The 25,853-nt window shown below is 44.2% G+C and overlaps 1 protein-coding gene and 1 long non-coding RNA gene across 5 annotated transcripts in view; one reads left to right on the top strand and one right to left on the bottom strand.

Moving 5' to 3' along the window:
* Nucleotides 1-837: 837 nt before the first annotated feature.
* The window catches only part of rbpms (RNA binding protein, mRNA processing factor), a 41,161-nt gene continuing 16,145 nt past the window's right edge, over nt 838-25,853 (top strand). For all 4 annotated transcript variants that reach the window (XM_079667774.1, XM_079667775.1, XM_079667772.1 and 1 more), the window contains exons 1-6: nt 838-1,161; nt 8,512-8,589; nt 9,671-9,709; nt 11,396-11,458; nt 18,261-18,411; nt 19,569-19,696. In XM_079667774.1, the coding sequence (XP_079523900.1) occupies nt 1,099-1,161; nt 8,512-8,589; nt 9,671-9,709; nt 11,396-11,458; nt 18,261-18,411; nt 19,569-19,696 (522 nt within the window). In that variant the 5' untranslated portion in view covers nt 838-1,098. The remainder of the gene's footprint in view (nt 1,162-8,511; nt 8,590-9,670; nt 9,710-11,395; nt 11,459-18,260; nt 18,412-19,568; nt 19,697-25,853) is intronic.
* Nucleotides 5,088-8,578, bottom strand: LOC307031046. Its single transcript, XR_013805858.1, has 3 exons — nt 8,439-8,578; nt 7,886-8,001; nt 5,088-7,092 (listed from the first exon to the last, which is right to left on the bottom strand). It is a non-coding gene; the product is annotated as an uncharacterized lncRNA (long non-coding RNA).

Below are 25,853 nucleotides of genomic sequence, written 5' to 3'. Positions count from 1 at the left end.
TCTCTATACAAACCATGTCTCTGAAGTGTTTGGCTCGAAATACCAAACAGATCACAATAAACCCCCCCTGTTTCAGAGCTGTTTCAAAAGTGCTGATTCTCTGTCTGTCACTTTAGATGAAAATAAGGAGCCACTCCCCACGCCCCTCTGTGAGATATTTGATTAAAAAAACCACAATGGTGCTCTGGGAGGAAATTCAGGTGATCAGGTGGAGGGGGTTACCTTGGTCGGTGATTGGCTAATGGTTACACAATCCAAAAAATCGTTATGGCATCATAAAGTGGCCAAAATCTGATCAGCTCATTTTCAGACAGGTTTTTATATAAATCAGGACAAAAAGTGAGCAAATATTTTTTCCTGAAACATTCAGAATCTCTTTACACAGAAAAAAAGGGGATTTTGCATCATAGGTGACCTTTAAGTGAGAGATTCCAATATAATTGTTTAATGTCACAATGCAATGTTTTTGTGAGGGTAACCAGCAATGTTTTATTTATTCCTCCTTTAACATTTTACTAACGTGTTTGCAATCACACTTTTCTATTGACAGTGAACATAGGCATGTGTGTTATCTCTGTGTCTGTCAATGAGAATACCTGTTTAAATGAACGCACATGTAAAATCAGCTGACTAAAGACACATTAGCAATATTTAGACTATAAATAGGAATATTAAAGCAGCTGCTGTTAGAGAAATATTGTAGGAATGTTGCAGAGACTAAAATAACACGCATTGCTATTACAGCATTTATAAACCTGATGGAGCAGCAGCAGCAGACGGTGCATCTACACCCTAACCCCACCCTAAACCCCTCCCTCCTCCTCCTTGTCCTCCTCCTCAGCTGGGAGAAGTTTGCAGCAGTCTAACAGCAGCGTGTTTCACTGAGAGCAGCAGAGCAAGAGGAGAAGCTTTCTGTCTGATTTTACTCGCAACTTCAGATTTTACTTTGAATCCGTGTCGTCACTGATGTCGCCTAACTAGCAGCTGTAAACGGACTGAAGTCTGTCGGAGGTACTGGAAACCTGCAGCGGGAGGAAGAGGAGCAGAGGCAAACTGACTGAAGAAGAAGAAGACAGTCCCGTTGATAAAGTCGTCAGGATGAGCAACAACAAAAGCGAGAAGGAGACCGAGCCGAGTGAGTTCACCAACCACGAGGAAGAGGTACGATCCGCACGCGACTCCTACATTAATCATTACTCCATCACTAAAATACTCCTAAATACTCTTATTTGCGGGTAAACCTGTCAGAGTTATACTTTTATTAGTATTATTATAGGGCTAGGGCTCATAAAGGCACTCTTTCATACTTTAAAATATGTGCACCTTTTAATTTATTATAAAAATATAGGCTTTTTATTTCGCCTTTTAATCTTTGTGACCTGCCTCATACTGTATGTCCTTTTTTATTCTGAAAAAAGTTGACAGCAGTCTGAACTCGGAAATACCCTAAAGTGTTATTTTAGGATTGTGCAGTATGGGTCCCCAGCAATAAGAAACTGCTGGATGTTAACTTAAATGTGTTGGTCAATTAGCGCAATTAGCATAAATTGCGTTAATTAGCAGTATTTAGAATTTGGGGGATAATAGTAAAAAAATTGCCAATCTTTACAGTTCTGGAGTGATTTGGGGGTTTATTGAGGATGCTGAATGCGTTTCCGTACGTTTCAGGATAAAACATGGCAGTTGAAAAAAGAACATTGCCATAATTGTACTCCTGGCTGATTCTGAGTCCTTCTGTGTCGATTTCTAAGTTTTAGCGGATGCGGAACATTTTGTTTTGGACAAATATCTTATATTTTTGGAATAGGTTTACTTCAAAGCAGTTAAAAGTGGTAGAATATCTGCAACAATGAATCGACCGATGCAGAAAATGTACATTATAATTTGCAGACGAATACAAGAACTGAGTTGAACATTTGATATTGGAGATAACAAAGGCAATATACCAACTGAAGATGTACGCAGGATAAAGAGAGGACTGGTGATAGATGAATCCATTCGAATGAATCTTAATGTGTGTCTCACACACACTCACACACACACACACACATCACACACACACACACACACACACACACACACACACACGCACACACACACACACACACACACACACACACACACACACACACACACACACACACACACACACACACACACTAGAATAAAGTGTGTTCCGAGTGAGTTTCACACAGCTGCTGCCCCCCCTCCCCTCATTACAGATCATCTCAGTGAGTGACATCTTCTCACAGTCAATGATGTTTGTGCAAAACACCAATTCCTCCAACATGCTGCACAGTTTTTGTATAGTCTTTGTCTTTTTTTATGGGTGTGTTTGTAGTTTCCCTCTCATGTGCTGGTGATGTCAGAAAGGTATATGAGATTAAATCTGATATTTCTCTTTGAGAATTAGATTAGGCTCAGTGCATGTGGTCACTGTGTAACTGAATACCCAAACACAGCGGCTGATGTAACTGCACATTCACTGAGAAAAGGCCACGCTGTGCCGTGCTGCAGATTCACACTGACTGTATTCACTTTATACACTGCACTGGACTCCTTAGGGTTTCACATTCTGGATGAATAATAATTGTTGTACATGTTTTGTGTACCTCTGAATTCACCGTATGAAGCCCCGCTCCTTTTCCCACTCCCTGTTCAAACGCCTATACATGTTACGCTTATTAAAGATTTATACATTTGGCGACGTAAGTAATAGTAATTACAATTTAACCGGAAGTATCAACACATTATACCGCAATATGAAACCGCCCTAGAGTCATTGAAGCATAAGGTGAATCGAGACTGATGTCCGGAGTTAAATCTCCTCAGCCTGTTTCTCTGCTTTGCCTCACACCATCACACTTAATCTGGTGAGGAACAGAATCTCCAAACATGGACCTGCAACACAGCAGGTATGCCGCTCCAGCAGCTAACCTAGTGATAAGCTTCATTATCAGGTGTTCTGGTCCTTTATTATCAGGTGTTCTGGTTCTTATGCAGTGCCGCTGACATGCTGCCCCTCACATGCTGGACGTCAGATGTTTCCAGGCCTTTTAAGGAGCCGGGCTTCGGGCTCTTCAGCGCACATTTCTGACCTCTTCAGTTCAGTGTTTTCATAATGACGGAGAGAGGGGACGTGCTCCTGGTATCAGGAACAAGCACAGTCCAACTTAAACTAATCACATCAACACTTCATCTTGTTATGCGAGAGACATTTTAACAGTCCCCGCTTATACAGTCTGAGGACTGTTTTCTAATTAAATACAGACTGCGATCAGTATTAGTGGCAATCATCCTGTACCAGCAGCAGTGTTATTAGTTTGTGATCACTTCAAGCCCACTTTGTGTTAAGCGGTGCAGGTGGTGAGCTTGTTGTATGCGTCTCGGCTCATCGCAATGTGACCTTTGACCTCCACTCTGTCAGGCTAACTGCTGTGTGTTTAAGGAGCGCCAGCAGGTCCACCTGAGTTTTGACAAATGAGTGAACACAGAGAGTTAAGCCTCTCTGTTCCTCTGCAAGATGAACTCATATCTGAGCAGTGTGTTGACTCCATAAACATGTAAGTGGATCTTTACAAGCGCCCGGAGAGAATCCGAGTATCACTCGTGCAGAGCTTAGCGAGTCTCCCGCGGTGTATCTGGACTGTGTCTACAGCAGGTCCTCTTCAAATCGCAGGTCATGTGTCCAGCGTGACCTTCTCCACCCGGAGACGTGGGTGGAGGAGCTGCGGTGCATCGGGCAGTGGGCACGTATCTCTGAAAAGGGCACGCAGAAATATTAACGCTGTGTGACAGGAGACGCTATGAGAGGGGAAAGTGGCCATGATAGGAAAACATACTGGTGCAGATAGTGTAGACAGTGAGAATATAAAGGCACATTACACATTGAATAAAGCAGCGGCTCTGTGTCTGATAGGTAGCAGGTTATTTATAAAAGCGTCTTCTCTTGGCCATTTGTCAGCTGCGCGACAAGAGGTATTTGAAAAGGCAACAACAAGGCTTAGCGTCAGGAGCGGCTGCTCACTGATGTGAGGAGAATGAAGGAGAATTGAAATATCTACAGCTATATATATAAATATATATTTATTTAAAATTATCCAAGTCTCCTTAAAAGGCTTTGTTGTTAGTTTGTTTGTAATAATGTGTCAGCCCTCTTGTCTTTATCTTCTGTCCACTCCACTTAATATTGCTTACTCACAGCTATAATTATCCACCTTCTTTTTCACAAAGAATGTCTCTAACTCATCTCGTTGTACACTTCAATCTCCCTCCTCTCCGTTTCCTCCTTCCTCCCCTCCCCTCCACCCTCTTTCTGCCCTCTCTTTATCTGGTTTCCTCCCTCCTTCCTCCACCCGGCTGCTGTTTATAGTCTGCCTCTCTCCTCTCTTTAGTCCCAGTAGACTGACTCCTTCTCCTTATGGTCCATACGTTGACAGCATGATGCCAAGGTCTGTGAACAGAAGGACCTTATATGGTCATAGGAAGGGTGTCAAGACAGGATCGAGGAACAAAGAGAAACTGTTCGTGTCCGACTGTCCAATCGTTTCACGGCGGTCAGAGGCAGCGCTGCAGATACAATATTAAACATGGAAACTGAGAGTGAAGACAGTCCTGTATCCTAAATGTTGAAATTATAAGGTGTTATCATCTGTTATGACAATGGCCCAAAATCTAATATGATTTTGGGCCATTGTCATTGTCTATCTATCTATCAAGCTAGCTAAGTTATGTTTCTATCCACCTCCCTAGTTAGCTACCCATCTAACAAGCTAGCTTCTGAATGTTAGCTATCTAGCTAGCTTTTTCAATATTTCTGGCTCTAATCATTTAAATGGGAAATATTTTTTAAAACCCTATGGTTAGACTTGCAGTGCGGACCTGTCTCTACCGTTCAGGCAGTGAAAGTCATTATAAAAACATGGTTGACGTCTTTTTTTTTTAACAGACTGGGTATTCTCACACGTCCAGCAGCATCGCTCAAAACATCGCTGTAAATTCTCAAATTCTCAAACATTTTTGGGATTAAGTAATCGCATATTGATAATTAAAACAGTTAGCTTCTCACCTTAAAAACTGTTATAACTTAATTACAGTTCATTAAAAAGCTTTAAAAGGTTTATTGGGCAAGTTGATAACGCTGGAGACGCTATGCTAAGCAATAGCAATTACCCTTTAACTGGAAGGACTAACACATAATAAGACAATGCGGAAGCACGTCCTCTGTGTGCATATGAATCTGTATTTTTATTTGAAAGAGGCAGATTGAGTAGTAAACATTGCCAGACAGGAAATATATTGTCTCTTTAGTTAAAAAGTGCAGTCACTGATGCAGCAGGTCACATGACGGGTTCATGCACGTCCTCATGCACTCTCCGTCTCGTGTTTTTGTCGCTCTGCCAACCCAACCTGAAGAGCAAACAGTGGAAGGTGTCCACTTGGGCAGGCGCCAACAAAGGCAGTGAAGGAGGGGCTCAGTTAATGAGTCTGTGGAGGAATGTGAGTCCTTCATGGAGACGCACCGAAGCACACACACAGGAGGAAGAGTTGAACTCTGTGTCATACATGTGACTCCTAAAGAGCACATGTGTGTGTGAGTAACACACCGTTTGGTTTGTTGAGCAGGATGAAGGAGAAAGGCAGTGAAGTGCTCCTCAGAGGTCATTTGTTGAAATGTCTCTTAAAGGTTAACCTGTTGGAACATTAACTGAGCTGTAGCAGACCTCTCACCTGCACACTAACCTGTGACCCCGCAGGTCTAACTTGACTGCAGAGATTAACAAACACTCCACACCTCTGCAGTGTGTCGTTCTGAGAGGATGATGGAGAGCCATGTCAGTCCACGGTTTTAATAACGCAGAGCAGGAACAAAGAGAGGCCAACGCTAGTAGAAATGTAGCTCTGAGCTCTCTGCTACACATCTTTGTTTCCCCCTGCAACGCTACAGTAGACTCCTCTACTCTTCAAGGTCAGAGCTGCATCCATCACACACACTCGGGAGGAGGAACCACACAGTAATCATCTCACGGTACTCCAAGGTCGCGTCCCTCATCCCAGCCCAGACTAGCGGTCAAAATAACGCTCCGTTAAAGTAGCATCAGATATCTAAGAGAGTCACGCATAGCGGCGCAGCGTAATGAGGCTTTTCAGGAAAAAGGTTTAACACATTTACACATAATGAATACAAACGACACATGGACAAGGACCAAGGCCATTTTATTAATCAAGAGACAGACACAGTGCATTCTGTGATGGAGAAAAGGGACATTTTTGTGAGTCTTGAAATCTCTTAATATAACTTAATATAAATGGTATTGGTTGCTTGGTTCCCTTACAGTTTCAGACAGCAGTAAGACAACCAGACAGGTTTGTTTCAGTTAAAAAAAACTTCATTTCAAATCGACTTTTTGGGAGGTGAAAACAAAGGGAACAGTTTAATAATGACGGCAATAGTTTGTTATAACAGGCAGGCTGGATTTCAGTTTATTGCTGAGGGATTATTGCTCTGGTTTAAAGGGCCCCTATTGTGCTCATTTTGATATTAGTATTTAGTGCCTCTGCTGTGACGTGTTTCCATGCTTTAATGTTCAGAAAGCTTTTCTTTCTCATTCTGCCTTTGCTCGGCTCTGTTGTTATTGGTCAACTGTTAAGCAATTTCCCACCCCTTAGCCTATCACGTACAATGTGTTATTTTATTCTGGGAACATCCATTACTGGTCGGTGTGTGTGTAATTGGTTAATAAAACAATTCTACATTTTTATTTGAATTTGGGTTAAGCTGAAATTCTATAGAAACAGAAGGGCATCTGATAGAGAGCTGGTGGAGTAAAGGTGGGTCTGTGGGTGGAGGTGCATTGATCTCCTTGGCATGGCTGCAGCAGTGGCTCTAATAGGAAGTGATGTCTGTGGGCGGGGGCTCCGTGCCCCGCTGCACCCCGCTCAGGCGTTGCCAGGGAACTGCCTGTTGCTGCTTCTGATCCTGCTGTGTGTGTGTGTGAGCGCACGCCATACATGGTCAATGATTCAGTGGGTTTTCAGCACTTTGGAGATGAAGGTATGTGACTCACGAGGAAGCAGTAAAACCAATATCTCCTAAAAGCCAATAAAACAGAGGCACAGGGTTATCTGTCCATCTGCGACCTTCAGGAAACTTCACTACAGCAGGAGTGTGTTACTTACACACTTAAACACTAGTGTGTCACAACAAATGACGTCAGGAAGTGTCCCATTGTTCAGTCTGCAGAGGTTAAATCAGAGTTTGGCACTAACTGAGATGTCTTCAGATGGAACCACGTCATGTAGAAACATTCCACATGTCATAACTGTAATGTGATTTACAGTCGGAGCCAACACACTTTAACACTGCCTGTGTTTTTTGCACCTTTTAAACGTTTTTCTTTATATGAAATAGATTTTCTCTGCTGTCAGTGTGTGATTGAGGTGAGGTAATAGTGAAGGTGGGGGTCTGCCCCCCCCTCTCAGTTGCTAAGGTGTTGTGTGTGTGTGTGTGTGTGTGTGTGTGTGTGTGTGTGTGTGTGTGTGTGTGTGTGTGTGTGTGTGTGTGTGTGTGTGTGTGTGTGTGTGTGTGTGTGTGTGTGTGTGTGTGTGTGTGTGTGTGTGTGTGTGTGTGTGTGTGTGTGGAGTCAGATTACCTGTGGGAATGAGGCGTGATGTTAGCTCAGCAGCTCTGTGTGTACCGACTGTCTAAAAAACCTGCTGTGTGTAATCATACCTGCTCTTTATTCTATATTCAGTCGTAAACACATGTTTACAACGCACTGTGTCATTATTGTGAGGATGTCTAACTGCGCACAGCCTGCACCAAGCCAACTTCAGTCAGGTGATGTGTATGAGGTTTGATTAGTGGCTTTTTATTTTCGCTTACATGGAATGGGAACCGTGGTGCATTCTGGGGCTGTACAGGTTAAGTCAACGGGTTGGAGCCGCTGGTTTCCTCCAAAGATGGGCGACTTGCTGTTGATGACATCATATTCCCATAAACTATCAGAGAAAGTAGATTAAAGAAATAGATATTTGTTAATTAGTGGGATTAATAGGAGTTTTGTTACCTTCAGACATTCATGATAACTGTATTTTTAACTGGGGCAGGAAGTCTCCATTACTTTCCTGTCTTACTTTATTTCTTAACTTTATATTCTAGCTCAGTGCCATTGACATATTTATATTTTCAACTTTATTTGTAGGGTTCACTTTTAGGTTGTTGCTTACATATGCAGTTTAAAATAAAAATGAAAGTAATGAATGCAGGTGTTGCTTAGAGTTTACTTGTATTCATCAACACATGATGATAACTTATATACTACTCCCTATGTGGTTTCCTTCTTGTTCAAACACACTCTCAGTGACTCCCTAGCATGGCTCCATCTGAGAGTTGAACAGTTGAGATGTGATGCTGAGTTTAGAGACTGTGCTCTCACCTGCTCTGTGTCTGCAGGTAGCTATTAATACCTGAGTAGGTCAATGACTCGCTCTGCTTCTGCTCTTCCTCAGGTCCGGACGCTCTTCGTCAGTGGGCTGCCGCTGGATATCAAGCCTCGCGAGCTCTACCTCCTCTTCAGACCTTTTAAGGTATGTTTGTATTTTCTTAGCTATTCTTGGAAGCTCCTCTCTGCATGGACTCCATGAATGGTGAGGAAACATGGCAGACCTGCAAGTGCTCCTAAAGCCCGGCTTCAATATGTCTTATCCACAGGAAGTGCACCTCTGTGTGTGTCATGGAAAAATGCTGCCTGCCACAGAAAAACAAAGCTGTTTGCTTCACCTCAGAAACTCTGTCCCGACACACACACAGAATCAGAGGTTACTTCAGGTCACTGCATGTTGGAGTTGTTGCAAGCCTTCTGCAACATCGCCCAACCATTATGAGCTTTAGTGGCTTAAAGGGAATAATGCCATATCAGCTATGCATGTAAAAATGTTGATGGTATGTACTGTGGGTAAATGGTTTATATCAGGTCCGATTACATCTGTAATAATAATGTTTTTATAGAAATTATATATATTCACCTTATATAGCCCCTCCCCGTTTTGCCTGGTACTAACTATTATGTGTTAGTTATTCTGGTTTAGCGTTAGCACTATTGTAAAGAACACATTTTCTGACATCATTTACCGATCACAGGGGTTTTACAGCACCCATCCTCTGTTAGTGAGTGCAGGATGAATATGTCAATGGCCCAAAAGTTAGCTATCGCCAAGTTGGTGGTAATTTAAATCAGAATTATTATTTACATCCTATGGTCTTACAGTTCTGACCCGTGTCTACCGTTCAGGCAGGGAGAGTCATTCTCCAAACATTGTTTATGTTTTTTTAAGCAGGCCGGGCTCTCTCATACAGCCAGCAGCTCCTCATAGCTCCAAACGTCGCTGTAAATTCTCAAACTAATGTTTTTGGATAAAGTAATCACATATTGCTAATCTAAATGGTTAGTTTCTTGCACAAAAAAACGGTAATATCTTAATAACGGTTCATTTAAAAGCTTAAAATTTTTTTATTTGGCAAGTAAAGATTGATTAAACTGACAACGCTATGCAAAAGTAATAGCAATGACGCTTAAACTGGATATACCAACACATAAAAGACATTGTGAAAGTGCCCTAGAGCTGGTGAAGCATACGCTGAATAAAGTCTGTTCTCTCTGTGTTGCAGGGATATGAAGGCTCCTTGATAAAACTCACATCTAAACAGGTATGTACAGATGCACGTCACACCTTCCTCTGTGCTTTACACCTCCTCTTCCTCCCCTGTGTGTGTTTCTGTCGGGACGATGACGGGTTAGCACCTCTGTCAGGAAGTATCTTGGTGATGGTTGAGCTGTTGCAGTGACTTGCCTGTGGCGGTGGAGAGTCTGCTTGCAGTCAAACACTGGACCCCGGTGGGATGGATCGGGGGGGAAGTGTCAACAGCAGAGACAACTCTGCCTGGGGGGTGGGGGGTGGGGGGGGACTGAAAATGAGCCGGGCTGGCAGGTGTCAGTGATCAAGAGCACATTACACTGTTTCCATACAGCTCGTTACGAGGGTTTAGAGCGATTACAGTGCCGAGAGTAATACCACAAATCTAAGAACAAAGATTACACTACAGCTAAACCCCGCTGCATTATGGGACTTCTTTCCTTGTGCATGCATGCTGTCAAAGACTTTCAGGAGGCTATTAGCACCCATGATAATTAGCAGAGTTAATATATTTCTGCTTAAAATAGAGGGTACCCCAACTAACACCCCCTGAACGTCTTGATGCTTGACTTTTCACCCTGCTGCAGTGATGTCACTGTGTACCGCAGTGCACCGTGTTGTCACTACTCTCAGTCAAATCCACTCAGGCGATGTTCTCAGGGTTCACTTTAAGTTGTTCCTGTTAAAGTAATAAGTGAGACCCTCATTCCTTCGTAATGGCCGCCTTCCTCCTGACAGATGTGCGCTTTGTTTTTTTTTTCAAAAAAGTTTCTGTAAATCAATCGATCGTCTCCCGGTCCCTGAGCAGTCGTCTCCATATATAGCCCGATCCCAGACCTTTCTATTTATATTCCTCTTACGCTGCCTCCTCCTCCTCCTCACGTCTTTTTTCATCTTTCTTCTCCTTTCCTCCTCCTCCTCAAGATCACACGGACCAGCAGCAGAGCCTCATGGGAGCAACATATTTAGAGATTACACACACACACACACACACACACACACACACACACACACACACACACACACACACACACACACACACACACACACACACACACACACACACACACACACACACACACACACACACACACACACACACACACACACACACACACACACACACACACACACACACACACACACTTCAGTCTTTTTTTAAATCTTCAGCAGTTAGAGATGTGACATGAGTCTCTTATAGGCTCCACATTCATATTAAAAATATTAATAACACAGATCTTTCACTTTCACCTCTAAACCCTTCTTTATGCACTTTCTTGGCCCCCCTCTGTTTGCCTCTAAATGCCCGTATTTGGGCATAGTTCAGCTGGATGATGAAGGGTGCTGGACAAAGTGAGCGTCCAGCCTTCCTCTCTTTATAAACAGACCAGAGAGAGGGTGTGTGTGTGTGTGTGTGTGTGTGTGTGTGTATGTGTGTGTGTGTGTGTGTGTGTGTGTGTGTGTGTGTGTGTGTGTGTGTGTGTGTGTGTGTGTGTGTGTGTGTGTGTGTGTGTGTGTGTGTGTGTGTGTGTGTGTGTGTGTGTGTGTGTGTGTGTGTGTGTGTGTGTGTGTGTGTGTGTGTGTGTGTGTGTGTGTGTGTGTGTGTGTGTGTGTGTGTGATAATAAAACCATGTCTCTGTCACTCAGACAGAAGTGCTGACTCAGTTTTTGCCTAAAGCGTGTTTCTGTCTCTCCCCAGCCGGTAGGCTTTGTCAGCTTTGACAGCAGATCAGAGGCCGAGGCAGCGAAGAACGCCCTGAACGTAAGTCGTGCCCTCACATCTCTATGTGCACATGCATTAAACAGGAGGAGACACTCACACACCACCCATCACAAGCAGAAAGAAAGACGTTTCTGTTGGAAACAAAGAAAAATGCTGCAAGGTCAACATCAGCTCATTTAACACCAACATTGATCCAGGGTTTAATTTTAAGCTGTCTTATTGCAGAAAGTGGCCTTGATGAGGCAGGATATGAAATCTTCTCTGTCTTTCTGTTATTTTCCCATTGTATTATTGAAGGTCTACAGATATGTTCTCATAATTTCTTAAGCCTGTGAAACAGTTTCTCATCCTGCTAAAGTGTGACTGTGTCAGATCTGGAGATATCAAAGGCAGGACAGAAAGAAAAGATAAATCATGTTCCAACAATAGAGCGTCTGTTTCCAGAGTCACTCAGAGGGGTTGGGAGCTGAACGCCTCGTGTTTTTCAGGGAAAGCTGCGTCCCCTAGGTCGTATATATGGAGATAAGCTAGATTCTGCATCTGCATATTGAAATATGGGAAATAAAACTGAAGGAAGGGGAGGGGGTGCAGCAGAACTCTGTGAGGTGGAGACCGGACTCATTAGCTCCTCAAAACTTATTACACCTCTGCAGCAGCACCGAGGCGCTGAGCCAGGACAATCCCACTTAATACCTCCCCCCCCACACATGAGGAGTTTCAGCACAGTAAATACCCAACCCAGTCTCATGGCATTTCGTGTTCACCAACACGATTTTCCCCTTTTTTTCGTGTTGCACAGCACCATTTTAAGAGCAATGTATTTCTACTGGTAATGTGTTTCGTGCCTGCAGCACGTCTTTTTCTCCGGTCGGGTCGTGGAAGACCGGAAGCTGTGTGGTTCATAAAAGCATTTTCTTACCCAATATCAAGCCACAATTATTGCTTTTATTTTAAATCGTATAATTTTGGACTTTTGTTTCCGTCTGGAGGAAAATAAATGTGGCTCAGAGCCTCAGAACACTGAAATCTGTATTTTTTAAAATCTTTTTTTCCTTCTAATTTGTTATTCTTTTCAAAATAACACACTGTTATTTACTCACCAATAACACACAATTATCCGTGCTTTTATTTATTGGTTTAATTCCATAATCTCGGGCTTGGTTGGCGTCCTTCAGGAGCTGAATTTCAAGATAAAGATAACCGGAAACAGACGTAGGCATTTCGAGCGATTACCCAAGATCCTCAGCTATGGTTTAAGCTCGCTGATTGGATGTTTTAGCCGCAATGCATGCTGTGATTTGGTGTTTACATGATAGGAAATCCGGAAAACATTTTAAAAGAATAAAAGAATATTTAATTCCGAGTGTTCTTGCTTTTCTCTTTGAAAGTCATCACATAACGGTATTGTAATACACGGTTCGGCTGCATTACATATTACAGATCTGCCGTAGTTCTTTATTTATAGAGCCCTGATGAGAAGACCTTTGGAAAAACTGGAAGAAATGCCGCCGAAACTGAATACTTAACGTGGATCATAAATATATCAACAATTAAACAACATCTTCCATTTCTCTTCACACAATACGTCTCCTTGAAGTATCAACCTTAATTCGGCTGACTTTTATATTTGATCTAATTCGTAGATAGGTTATATTTACACCGTAACGGTGCACAGCTGATATAAAAGGACTTTGATTTTTTTTTTAATATAAGAATGTAAATACTGAGTCTGAAATAGTATAGCAATATGCTATAAAATTATGTGAAAACATGAATAAAACTGCACATCTTCAGATGTTGTACATACATAAGTGTCCTACACTAATAATACAAAGTTATTATAGCTGTGTGTACCTTGTGTGCACCGCCTAGTGGTTAAAGCAAGTTATTGAATTATTGTTTTTATGTGTTATATTTCATTAAAAAAATATTAAGAGTACATACTTTCATAGGGGGAAAGTAGAAGGTCTGTGATAGAAAAATAGAATATAAAAAATCAAGAAGATACTGTAAGTGATCTCGACAATAAAACAGTTTAGTGCAGGATTTACAAAGATATTAATAGGAGGAGGTGCAAAACAGAAAAACGAATGAACCTTTATTTAAACATTAAATAATACTTTAGATTAAGGTCCTCTTTTAAATAAGAAAAAAACTTTGAGGGTATCTACAGATAAATATTAAGCCTGACAAAGTACTTAACGTCTAATATATTGCTTTTCTGCAATGTTAACTATGTTGAAGCACTTATTTTAACTGATATTATACATATGAATTATACTCTTATGTATGTATATAGTATAAGAAATGTGCAGAATATGACATTTTAATGGTGGAGGTACAAACACATATTGATAGATGTCTTGTAATGTGCTGTTGAGGAACCTGTGACCCAAGATTTTCATTCATTGCATACACCGTAGTTGTGTATATGATATGTCAATAACCTTTGAAAATATTGAAATCTTGAAAGGGATGTGCAAAATAGCAATTATAGAGTCTTTAATTAACTATTAGTAGAGAATAACGAGTAATGAATATACTTTATTACTCGTTTCCATTCATGTAAATTGCAGATAAATGTTTAGTCTTCTCAAGCACCAACTATCAAATATCTCTCCTGATTGTTGGCACTTGGCAATCAGGTTAACCTCTGAATTGTGGAGTAGAATTACAAAGTAACAATAAGCTGTCACGTGGGTATACTGTATATTAATGCTGCGCATTATGGACACGAGCAATTTTCACCCATTTATTAATTATATTTTTTACATTTGATAACACCAATGTGTTTAATACTGGCAACTTCTAATTGTGGGAAAAACGAAAACGTTCAGTAGAGACGTCCCATGGAACATTTTGCGAAACACAATAGCCAGCATGTGTAGTTCTGGGGGGGGCGTTCGATTCCAGTTTTGGATAGTCTGGCGTGGTTTTGTTCCATTTCAAACAGCTGTTTGACGCTCGGCGTAACCTTGGCGCACTGCCACTCCAACATCCAATCCCAGCGCTTGAAGATTAATCACGGGGACTGTAGTCCTAAACGATAGCTGGGGATTATGGGTAGTGTAGTGTCTTCGGCCATCCTAAACTCCTAGAGGCCTATGTCTGTTTCCGGTTATTTTTATTTTGAAATTCAGTTCCTGACAGACGCCAAAAAAGCCAGAGATTATGGAATTAAACCAATAAATAAAAGCAAGGATAATTGTGTGTTATTGGTGAGTAAATAACAGTGTGCTATTTTGAAAAGAATAACAAATTCGAAGGAAAAAAAGATATAAAAATACAGATTTCAGTATTCTGAGGCTCTGAGCCCCATTTATTTTCCTCACAGACGGCAACAAAAGTCAGAAATTATAAGATTTAAAATAAAAGCAATAATTGTGGCTTGATATTGGGTAAGAACATGTTTTTATGAACCACACAGCTTCCGGTCTTCCACGACCCGGCCGGAGAAAAAGACGTGCTGCAGGCACGAAACACATTACCAGTAGAAATACATTGCTTTTAAAATCGTGCTGTGCAACACGAAAAAAAGGAGAAAATCATGTTGGTGAACACGAATCAATAGATTAAAAATCGTGTTGGTGAACACGAAATGCCATGAGACTGGGTCGAAATACCCCCCCAGGTGAGGAGTTCTAGTTCTCTCCTCAGATCTGCCCTCCTTATGGAACGTCAGGCAAGCTTCCTGCAGACAGACGGCCACTCTGTGTTTTGATGAGGAAGACTTCTGTTAATGTTCATTTTTATCCTCAGGCCACAGGCACTGAGAAGACAAATGATTTAGAGTTTTAAAGTATTGCACACTGAAAGAGAAAGAAACCTCCACTCGTCATGAGCTGGGTGTTTCAGGAGTAGTGTCGGCATCTCAATCATTTGACAATTTTTTTTCTCTTTTTAAGCTGGGATGCTTCCAATGTGTCATGGCCAGTGGTATATGTTACAGAAATGGAAAAGGATAACAAATGTTCCAGATATTAGCCCGGTCCCACTGGGCATCTACACAACACAACAAGTCTTAGCAGCAGCAGCAGCAGCAGCAGCAGCAGCAGCAGCAGGAGGACATGCATGATCACTACATGAATCTGCTTCATCACCTCACTACATGAATCTGCTTCATCACATCCTACAGAGTGCCTTTCTGCACTGCAGCGATACATTCAGTGATTCATTGTGTTGCTGCTGTTACTAATGTGTGACGTCTGCAGCTTCATCATGTGCTCAACACTCCTCCAAAAATGGGGAAATTCCAGGAGACATGCAAAATGTCTTAAAACAAACTCGTCTTATGCTCACTGGGAACAATAGCCTATGTTGTGACGCCTTGCAGGAATTATTCAAACAATCAGAAATGTGTAAATAATATATGAAACATCCATCCTCTGTTAGTGACTGCAGGATGAATGACAATAGCCCAAAATCTCAGGACATTTTTAATAGTGTCTTGTGGTGTACTTAGCCCATTCTATCAGGAGCTACGAAAAGTACCAAAACATATCTGTTGGTCAGACTGCATACTAAAGCTCATATGGACAGTTTATAATAACTCTCACTGCAAGAAGGGCAGACAACAATCCAAAGTTTTGACATTTATAAAAAAAAATCTAGAGATCCAACTCAAGTAGGCTACTTAGCTAACAAACTTTAGCTAACAAACTTTAGTTAGCAGACATTAGCTAGCGAATGTTAACTATCTGTCTTTCTAGTTAGCTAGCTTACATTAGCTACCCATCTATCAAGCTAACTAGCGAATGATAGCTATCCAGCTAGCTATCCAGCAAGCTTGCCAAATTGGACTAGTCAATTCATAATTATTGTTTCTACTATGTGATTCAGATCTCCTCCAACATGTACAACCGCTGTTCTTTTATTCCAGGAAAGATAAACAACTTCTAAGTTCACCTATTTATTAAAAGAGAGCAAAATATATATTTCACTTGACCAAGGACTCCGTCAGGTCATAGAAATCACAGGCAGCAGAGCTGTAATCTACGGAGCCCCTAAAGGGACATGAAAAAAAAAAAAAAAAACAGAGAGAAAAAAAAAAGTCAGGATAACGGGTTAGTATCTTGTGCGCACGAGAGACTTTCTCGTGCGCACGAGATACTAACCCGTTATCCTGACTTTTTTTTGTGGAGAAAGTTACCGGTGCGCCAAGGAGGAAGTGAAGCGCACAGGACACAACCATTTCATTGCAGACTGTTATATTTACGTGGGGAAATGACAGTGCATTATTTGAGATATATTTCGTACTCAGACTTCACTTTAACGACATTTTGGCCAGGGGTGTGTGGTCACTCCAGGAGGCAGCGGGACGTGTAACTCAGAGAAGAGCAGCACCAGCGCTCAAAGAGCTTTTACGCACCGCCTTCTGTGTTTACCTTCATTGAACAGCTATAAAGAGTGAGCACAGGCCGTTTTAACCACACACACCTCTACACACACACACCGAACTGCCCGATTACTCCCCCTTTTATTAGTTTTATGGAGGAGATCGCCGGTCATCAGGACGCATGATGGGCGGACTGGGACTCAAAATCAGCCCGGGAATCTCACCCTGCCCAGCCGACGTAAACTGTCAACGGGGGAGGGGGCAGTCCGCCACTGGCTCTGTGTGTGTGTTCTGAGTGTTTGTTTCCCTATAAAAAAGCTGCGGGGGAAGCAGGTACTCTGCGAGTCACAGAAATTAATTCACAGATCAAAGCAGACTGGTTTACAAACTCTCCTGTTTTGCCAATCCGGTGCTTAAACCAATAGCTCTACACCCCTGGCCGAAATGTCCATAAAATTAAGTCTGACTTCAAAATATAGTCCATCTCAAATAATGTATGCTCTGTCATTTCCCCACGTAAACATAACAGTCTGCAATGAAATGGTTGTCTAATGTGTGTTCCACTTCCTCCTTGGTGCATCGGTAACTTTCTCAAAAAAAATAAAGCCAGGAAAACGGATTTGTTTCTCGTGCGCACGAGAAACGAATCCGTTTTCCTGACTTTATTTTTTTTCTCTCTCCATTTTTTTTTTTCTTTCCATGTCCCTTTATGGGCTCCGTAGTAATCATCTGTAACTCTATTTCCGGAAAAAAAGCCTTCGTGGGCAAATACATTTTATTATTCAGGACACTGCCCATACATTTAGGATTGGTTGAGACTAGATGGGGAGGACCATGGTTTAGACTTTGGCCTCCCTTGTTGGTGCATAGACTTAGACAAAGTCTCTTGACAACACAACCTCCAATCAGCATTCGGCCGTTCTGTGAATGTTCCCTCCCTACTCTAGTCGCTATCCTATGTAATTTGTTTTGCTGAAGCTGCTTTGCAATAGATATTGGGAATCTTCCATTATTCTAGTTCCCAGTTATGCGTAGACGAGAAGCACACACACACACACACACACACTGTTCAAGGCAAGGGTGATCTCCTGTTTTCAATAACTCTTTGTCTCTACAGTTTCTGCACCTGGTTCTTTGCATCATTTCTAAGCAGCTAAACTTTCTTCTATGACTTTTCCCTTCGCTTCTTATCCAACCCAATCAGAACCTGGGATTGGTGATTGTGTCTATTTATTCCAAAGTCATAGCAACATCTCATGAGCACAATGAGCATATAATGTAATAATAAGAATCACTCTTATAATGTTATATACAAATAGACTCCACACCGCCCACGCTCCCCTACAATGCTACACCCTCCCATCATGCTATAAATAATCCCAACTAGTAGTTTCTTTTGATCCTGATCTTAAAACATGATGCAATGATCCACAGTGTTTATTATACTTGAGATTGTTGTTCTCTGAGGATAAACGGATGTATAAAGCTGCCACTGTATGTTGACAGGGGGTCCGGTTCGATCCAGAGATCCCTCAGACCCTCCGGCTGGAGTTCGCCAAGGCCAACACCAAGATGGCCAAGAACAAGCTGGTGGGCACTCCCAACCCCCTCCCCTCCCAGCAGAGCCCCGGGCCCCAGTTCATCAGCAGAGACCCCTGTGAGTATACCCAAGTGTGTGTGCGTGTGTGTGTGTGTTTGTGTTCCTCACTGAACACACTGATCTGAATGCTCTCTGTGCTGATGGTTAACTGGATGTGATGAATGATTGATCAGCTGTTGACCTCTCCTTATTAGAGCTGCAGGCCTCTCTGTACCAGTGTGTGTGCTGCTCTGCTCTCTTTAGTTAAATATTTCTCTCAGGTCAGGGACTGTGTGTTGATAGTTGAACATGCTGAACACAGGCCAGCTGTGGTCGTACATTCCTCCTCCATGACCACCACTCTTATCTGGGAGAAGGGGTGTGTATCAGTGTGAATGGAAGGAAAGGATTAATGAAGCCATGACGTAACCACACTGGGAGAGTTTCTGTTGTTCCTGATAAGAGATGTTTAAATATCAGCCAGTTTTCTGACACTGAGAGCAGGAGGGTCTCTTAACTCTGTACCACTCTGCACTGTCACCTCGCTGCTCCTTCTTTACTCGCTTCAATAAGTCAATCATCACATCAGACTATTCCTCTCAGTTTCCCCCGAATATCATTAGCTTCACTGGGTTTAGGGGGAAATCATCCACTGTCTGAGATCCCTGCCCCCACTCAGTCAGTGTTACTACGCCTCAAAGGTGTCCCTGCTCACACGAGACACTTTACAATAACAACAGAAACACGTTTTCCTCTCCAGACACAGAGGGACAACTGATACAACTTAACGACAGTTCATTCTAAAGCTTAAAAAAGGTTGCTTTGGTAATTAAAGGATGATAAAGCTGGCGTTGCTATGCAAAGTAACAGCAATTAAACTTTAACAGGAAGTACCAACACATAGTACGGCAATGTGGAAGCACTCTAGAGCTGATGAAGCTTACGGAGAATAAATTGTCGCAGTATTGGCGGTATAAAAAAAAAAACAGTGTCAGATTCAGCGTCCTGCTGTTTGGTAGCCTCGCTTACATATTGAATGTTTTCACTTTCAGCTACATGATGCTAACTCGCGTATCTGGGTTTAATCAAATGGAACAGAAAGCGCTGAATAACCTGTACCCCCCACTGCACTGAATTCTCTCTGAACTGCTAGGCGTCAGTAGCGAGGGGCAGCTGCTTCAGCTGTAATGCACCTCCACCCTCCCCCTCCTCACCCTCCTCTTCTCTCTCCACAGATGAGCTCACAGTGCCGGGTCTCTATCCCAGCAGCCCTGATGTGTGGGCGTCATACCCGCTGTACCCGGCGGAGCTGTCCCAGGCACTGCCACCCGCTTTCACCTACCCCTCCTCGCTGCACGCTCAGGTAACCTGCACCACCCCCTCCACTCCCCCTCCACCACCTCTATCACAGCTGCTGCCTCAGACACACCACCCAGAGGGGTTGATGACCACCAAATGCTGACTATGACTCTCACGGTGTCACTGTATCTAGCCGATCACAGCGTCATGCACACATCTGAGTGTTTGCATCGTGGTTTGCCCCCTCCACTTTCTTAATTATCATGGTTTGCCCCCTTCTCTTGGTTAATTAAAGCCTCTGTTCTCCGGTTATCGAGGCCTCTAATCTGCAGCGTTCCTCTGTGAGTTCATACCTCAGTTCATTATCGATCGGTGAGTTTCTGCTCATGGAGCCTGACCCTGATGAGTTCTTATTCCTGCTTTGTTCCAGAATCTGGGTTACAGTAACGTCTTTCATCTCTGCGGAGAACATCTCAACATAAATAAAATGCAGAGACTCAGATTATCTAAGAGGAATGGCCCAGAGCAGAGAGACTACAGCAGAAGCTCACATGATGTCAGAATACGATATGAAAGAGAGATGAATCTGCTGAGCTGGCATTACACACACACACACACACACACACACACACACACACACACACACACACACACACACACACACACACACACACACACACACACACACACACACACACACACACACACACACACACACACACACACACACACACACACACACACACACACACACACACACACACACACACACACACACTTTAGCATAAAACTGAAAATGGAGGGAAAGAGCTAGCCTTGTCAAATTTAAGTATGCTGTTTAAATTACAGATATGTACTGGGGCTGTATGTGGAGTTTGTCGTTGTGCTAAGCGTAGCAAACAGCCCATTCCCCTTTTTTGATTTAAAGAGCCGCTTTTGTAATGAAATAGTAACTGAGGTTACCTACTGTAACCCCAGCTTCTATGAGTAAATGGCGCAGCCCTCTAAGGCTATCACTATTGGGTAATCCCCCTGCGCCCCCGCGCAGCACTGAAACACTTGTAGTCCACGCCCACCCGCAAGGTGGGCCCCCCCCCTCGGGCCTCCTTCCGGTATAAATAGGAAGGAGGCCCGGCAATCTGCTCCCATACAAAATCACTTTTCTTCAGCTATTCGTAGAGCCAGTGGGGCCCAGCGCTTAGAGGGCAGCGCCATTTACTCATAGAAGCTGGGGTTACAGTAGGTAACCTCAGTTCTATTTCGTATATGGCTTCGCCCTCTAAGGCTATCGCTATTGGGTTAAGGGCGAAGCATGATGTAGTCTGCGCCCCACTGGGTCCGCCCGGCACTAGAAGCACCGACACACCCGCTCAATAACACCCCCTGCCTGTTGTGACATGCGTAATGGCTCATCATCGTCCCTGGAACATAACAAAACATGCCTATCTTCCCGACGGGGTGAAGGCTGGGAACAATACATAGGAAGGTCCCACCTTGCCCAGCGATCATAGAGGGGGAACAGCAGCTCTCTGCGTATCAGACAGGTAGGAGAGCGCTCAGCTGGATCCCTGACATCACTCCCTCTGACCAGGCACTCCGTACAAAGTGTGTCAGAGGAAAAAGGAACCTCCCTCCTATAAGAGGGATAACGGGGCCGTCCTCCGCGTGCCGAGAGGCCGGAGAGAGGCGCACGGCTGGATCCCTGACGTCACTCACTCCGACAGGACACCCAGTACAGGGTGCGTCAGAGAGGAATGGGAGACATCCCTCAAATAAAAATGAATAAATGAACAGGGGGAAGACCAAGATGCAGCCGTGCAAATATCTTCCACTGACATTCCTCTGCGAAACGCCGTGGAGGAGGAAATTCCTCTGGTGGAGTGCGCCTTGATATTCTCCGGGGGCTCCACCCAAGAGGAGACATATGCCTGTGACACAGCCTCACACAGCCAGTGTGACCGCCGTTGTGCAGACAGAGGTTGCCCGATCGAGCGCTCTCTATAATGCACAAACAGGCGCTGAGAACGGCGCCAGGCCGCCGTGCGCGCCACATAGCAGGACAGCGCGCGCACCGGACAGAGGAGATGAGATGTGGCTTCTTCCTCCGATCTATGAGGCGGCGGGAAAAACCCATCCAGGGTGATCACTCTTGACCTAAAGAAGCTTGTGATGACCTTTGGCATAAAGGCTGGGTTAGTACGTAGCACAGCCGAACTGCCATTTCCTTGGATCCGGAGGCATGACGGGGCCACAGAGAGAGCGGATAAATCACTCACCCTTTTTGCCGATGTTAGAGCTAAAAGCATTACTACTTTGGCTGATAACATTTAAAGGGGAACCTGCTCTAAAGGTTCAAATGGGGCTTTGCTTAGTGCTCGTAACACCAAAGCCAAATCCCACTGAGGCGCCAGTGCGCGTGATACCGGTCTGAGTCTTCGCACTCCTTGCAGAAAACGTTTCGTCAGGGGGTGACTGAACAACGTCCCGGCTCCGAAACCCATGTGACAAGATGATATAGCAGCCACATACCTTGATTGTGCTGAACGCCAAATTCCTGTCCAATAACAGCTGGAGGAATGACAGCACGTGAGGCAGGGGGCACGTAAAGGGGTCCAGGCTTCTTTCTACACACCAACGCTGGAACGCTTACCACTTGGCTGTGTAGGACGCTCAGGTAGACGCGGCCCTGGCTCCCTGAATGGTCGCTCCCTCCACCTGTGAGAGAGCGTCCCCGCGCCACGGAATTTCCAACGGCCTGCCTGACAGCGTACGCTGTAGGCATGGAAACCAGGAAGCGCCCGTGCGCTCCGGGGCAATTAGGATCATTGACAGCCGCTCCTCCTGCACTCGGTCCAGGAACCGGGGAATCAGCGGGACTCGTGGGAAAGCGTACAGCAGTCCCCTGGGCCATGGACGATGTGCGAACGCGTCCACCCCCAGAGGGGGGTGGTCCCGCGCTGACGGGGAGAGCCAGAGGGTGCATTGCGCGTTCCTGCGTGCGGCGAACAGATCCACCTCCGCCCTCCCGAACCGGCTCCAAACCTGGGCGATCAGCTCGGAATGTAGGCTCCAATCCTCCTGGCGAGGACCTCCTCTGGACATGAGGTCTGCCCCTTTGTTCAATTCGCCGGGCACATACATTGCTCTGATGGAGAGCAAGTGTGCGCGCACCCAGATCAACAGCCGTCTGGCTGTGTTCAGAAGCTGCGCTGAGCGTACACCGCCCTGGCGGTTGATGTAGGCTGCCGCGGCTCTGTTGTCTGTGCGAATCAATACATGCTGATTCTGCAGCAACGGGGCAAAATGCTGAATGACTCTCCGTACGGAGATCAATTCCAGCACGTTTATGTGGAAGGACATGTGAGCCAGCCACTGTCCCCCCACTGCCTGCGACATGCACGTTCCTCCCCACCCTGAGAGAGATGCGTCTGTGAACACCGAGATGTGTGACGTAACTCTGCCCATGGCCACACCCGCTGACAGGACGTATCCTCTGCTGATCAGCCTGCTCATCCATCTGTCCATCAGACACACGTGCTGCCACTCTGAGAAACACTCTGAGAGCGGGCGCACATGCTTGAGATGTGTTGTGGTCGTCATGATGACGAGCCACGCCAGAGCCCTCGCCGCCGCTGCCCGTGAGGCAAACCAAGGTGGGCCTAGAGCGAAAGGGCTGCGCGGGGGCCTCCACACGCTGCGTTTCACTCCGACTCTCATCATGAAGCGCGTACACGCTCAGAGGATGAGTGGAGGTGTGTGCAGTGACATCCACATGAGGCGTTACCACGGCGCTCATGGGCTTATTGTGACCGTGTGTAGGTGGCGTATCTCGGACAGAGGAATGCCGCGAGGTCTGTGGTTTAATAACCGAAAAGTTATAACCACCAGGCCTCTACAGCGAACCCTGCTGCCCACTAATCAAAAGATTGGAGGCAGCTGGCGTACTTACCGTGCTCTGCAGTTAATTAACCGATAGATTAAAACAGTGGCGTCAATTCAGCCAAAGCTAAGGTATGGCAAGGTTACTAGTCACATGACTTAACTACAGTATCAATCAATATACATGCCCAGCAAATAATCATAACAAAAGTGACAAGTCTGCTATGTAGCTTTTCTGTGTGGTTAGGAAAATTTGAACTTTTTCAAATGCAGCCTCACTCACATCCCGCTAGCGCAAGTAACTATGGACACAAACACTTAACTACGCACGTCAATCAATCAATTCAGTCAAATGCGCCGTTACGCATCCGTTTTCAGCACCATGGATAGCAAGCGGCAGGGTTAGACAGCAGTAATAGCCTTTCTGACACAATTTCACTCTTTCTGTTCACTTCATTCACTATGTAATTGCAACAATATCACGTGAACATACCAGGTAAACTGCTGTAAACTGTTAAAGTCAAAATATAAAGAGGAGAGGGAGGGAGGGAGGGAGGGAGAGAGGAGAGGGAGGGAGGGAGAAGAAAAGAGAAAGAGAAATCATATTAATAAGATGTTTGGGTATCTTACTTTGAGATGAACTTTATTAATTATTCCACAAGTGGATAACGGCGGGTCCTCAAAGCAGCAAAGTTATTGACGAGTTCATCTGCGTCCAGGGATTTTACGACAGCAGGCTCAACAGCCATCAACATGAGGTTTGTGAGCCTGTCATCGCTCATGGTGGTCCGCAGGTAAGTCTTGACTCTTTTTAAAACGGAAAAGAATCTTTCGTTGGATGCAGTGGAGACAGGAATTGTTGCTGCGATCTTGAATAGCTTGATGACCTCTGAAAAAGCGACAGACATGGTCTTCAGTCGTGTCAAAGCCAGCATTATGTTTTTCTCCTCCTCCACGTCCTCCTTCATCTCAAGTTCAAGGAAAGCTTTTGCTGTGTGACACTGGGAACTGAGAAGGGTGGTGTCGATCAGTTCATCATAGAGTTGTGCAAACTGTTCCATTTTAACTACATCCATGAAATGGGGAGATGAACAATCAAATGCCTGGATAGCATTAAGTAGCTCATCATTATCTGTAAATCGGCGATCTAACTCAGAGATGAAGCGGTCCAGTGTTTCAAAGTATAGTCTTTTTTCTTGGTCATCTCCTGTTTGTCTCTGGCCACTGGATGATCCGACAATAAACCCTGCCAAGGCTTTGGACACACTCCGTGCTCTTGCTGGTCGCAGAGGGGCAGTGTCGCTGCTTGGGAGGCCGAGCTCTGTGGAAAATGCCTTGGCTCTGCTCAGTGTGTCCTGGTACTCTTTATCTGACCTCATCTTTTCCAGCTGGGCCTTAGTACTCCGTATGAGGTTGGAAGCCATCGTGATTGCAATGTCTTTTGTCTGAAGCTGTTCAGACAGTCCATAAGTGAGATTTAAGATTTTTTCTAGGACATGAAGACGCACAACAAAAGTGACTGTCAGCATATTTGTCCGAAGTCCAGCAGCTTCAGTTGAACCCTCTGCATGAGCGTCAATAGTGGCATCTAACACAGCTAGTATAGCCTCGTAGCGCAGTTTTATCTTCTGTAGAGCCCTATACCAATACAGCCACCGAGTGGGACAGGTGCGCTCCAAGTGCAGTATTTTGTTGTGTCCCAACTTCTTTTGAGCCTCAATGAAAAGCATGTGTCTGGTATTGCTATTTGCAATACAAGTATATAGTGTTTGAACAACACCAAAAAACTCTGCCATCTCTGGTATTTCAGTTATCGAGCTCACAAGCACAAGATTTAGTCTATGTGCATGACAGTGTATATACGCTGCATGCGGCACTTTTTCACGTATTAAAGCCTGCACTCCACGCACATTACCCCGCATAACACTTGCACCATCGTAGCATTGTGCAACACACAGCTGAATATCTAAACTCGATAATTCCTTTATTATTTTCTGGGCCAGGGATTCAGCTGTCAGGTCCTTCATGTGATAGGTTCCAATGGCTCTTTCCTTTATAATCCCGTCATGTACATAACGGATCAAAATGGCCAGCTGCTCCTTCTTAGACAGGTCTTTCGTTTCATCCACTAACACTGAAAAGTACCGTGCTTCTCCTACTTCATTTATGATTATACTTCTGATATTTTCCCCAATAACTCTCACCATATCATTCTGGGCTTCTGGGGAAGAATAGTGCGCATACCTGCGTTCCTGTTTGCTTTTCACGTTCCTGTCATCTGTTGCAATAACGTCCAAAAGTTCAAGGAAATTTCCTTTATTTTCATCCTCATCTCTCTCGTT

The sequence above is a fragment of the Notothenia rossii genome, assembly GCF_949606895.1.
Source record: "Notothenia rossii genome assembly, chromosome: 3".
In the NCBI taxonomy this organism is placed as follows: Eukaryota; Metazoa; Chordata; class Actinopteri; order Perciformes; family Nototheniidae; genus Notothenia; species Notothenia rossii.
Note: the sequence above shows the minus strand (reverse complement) of the source record. Positions and strands in the feature narration are given on the sequence as shown.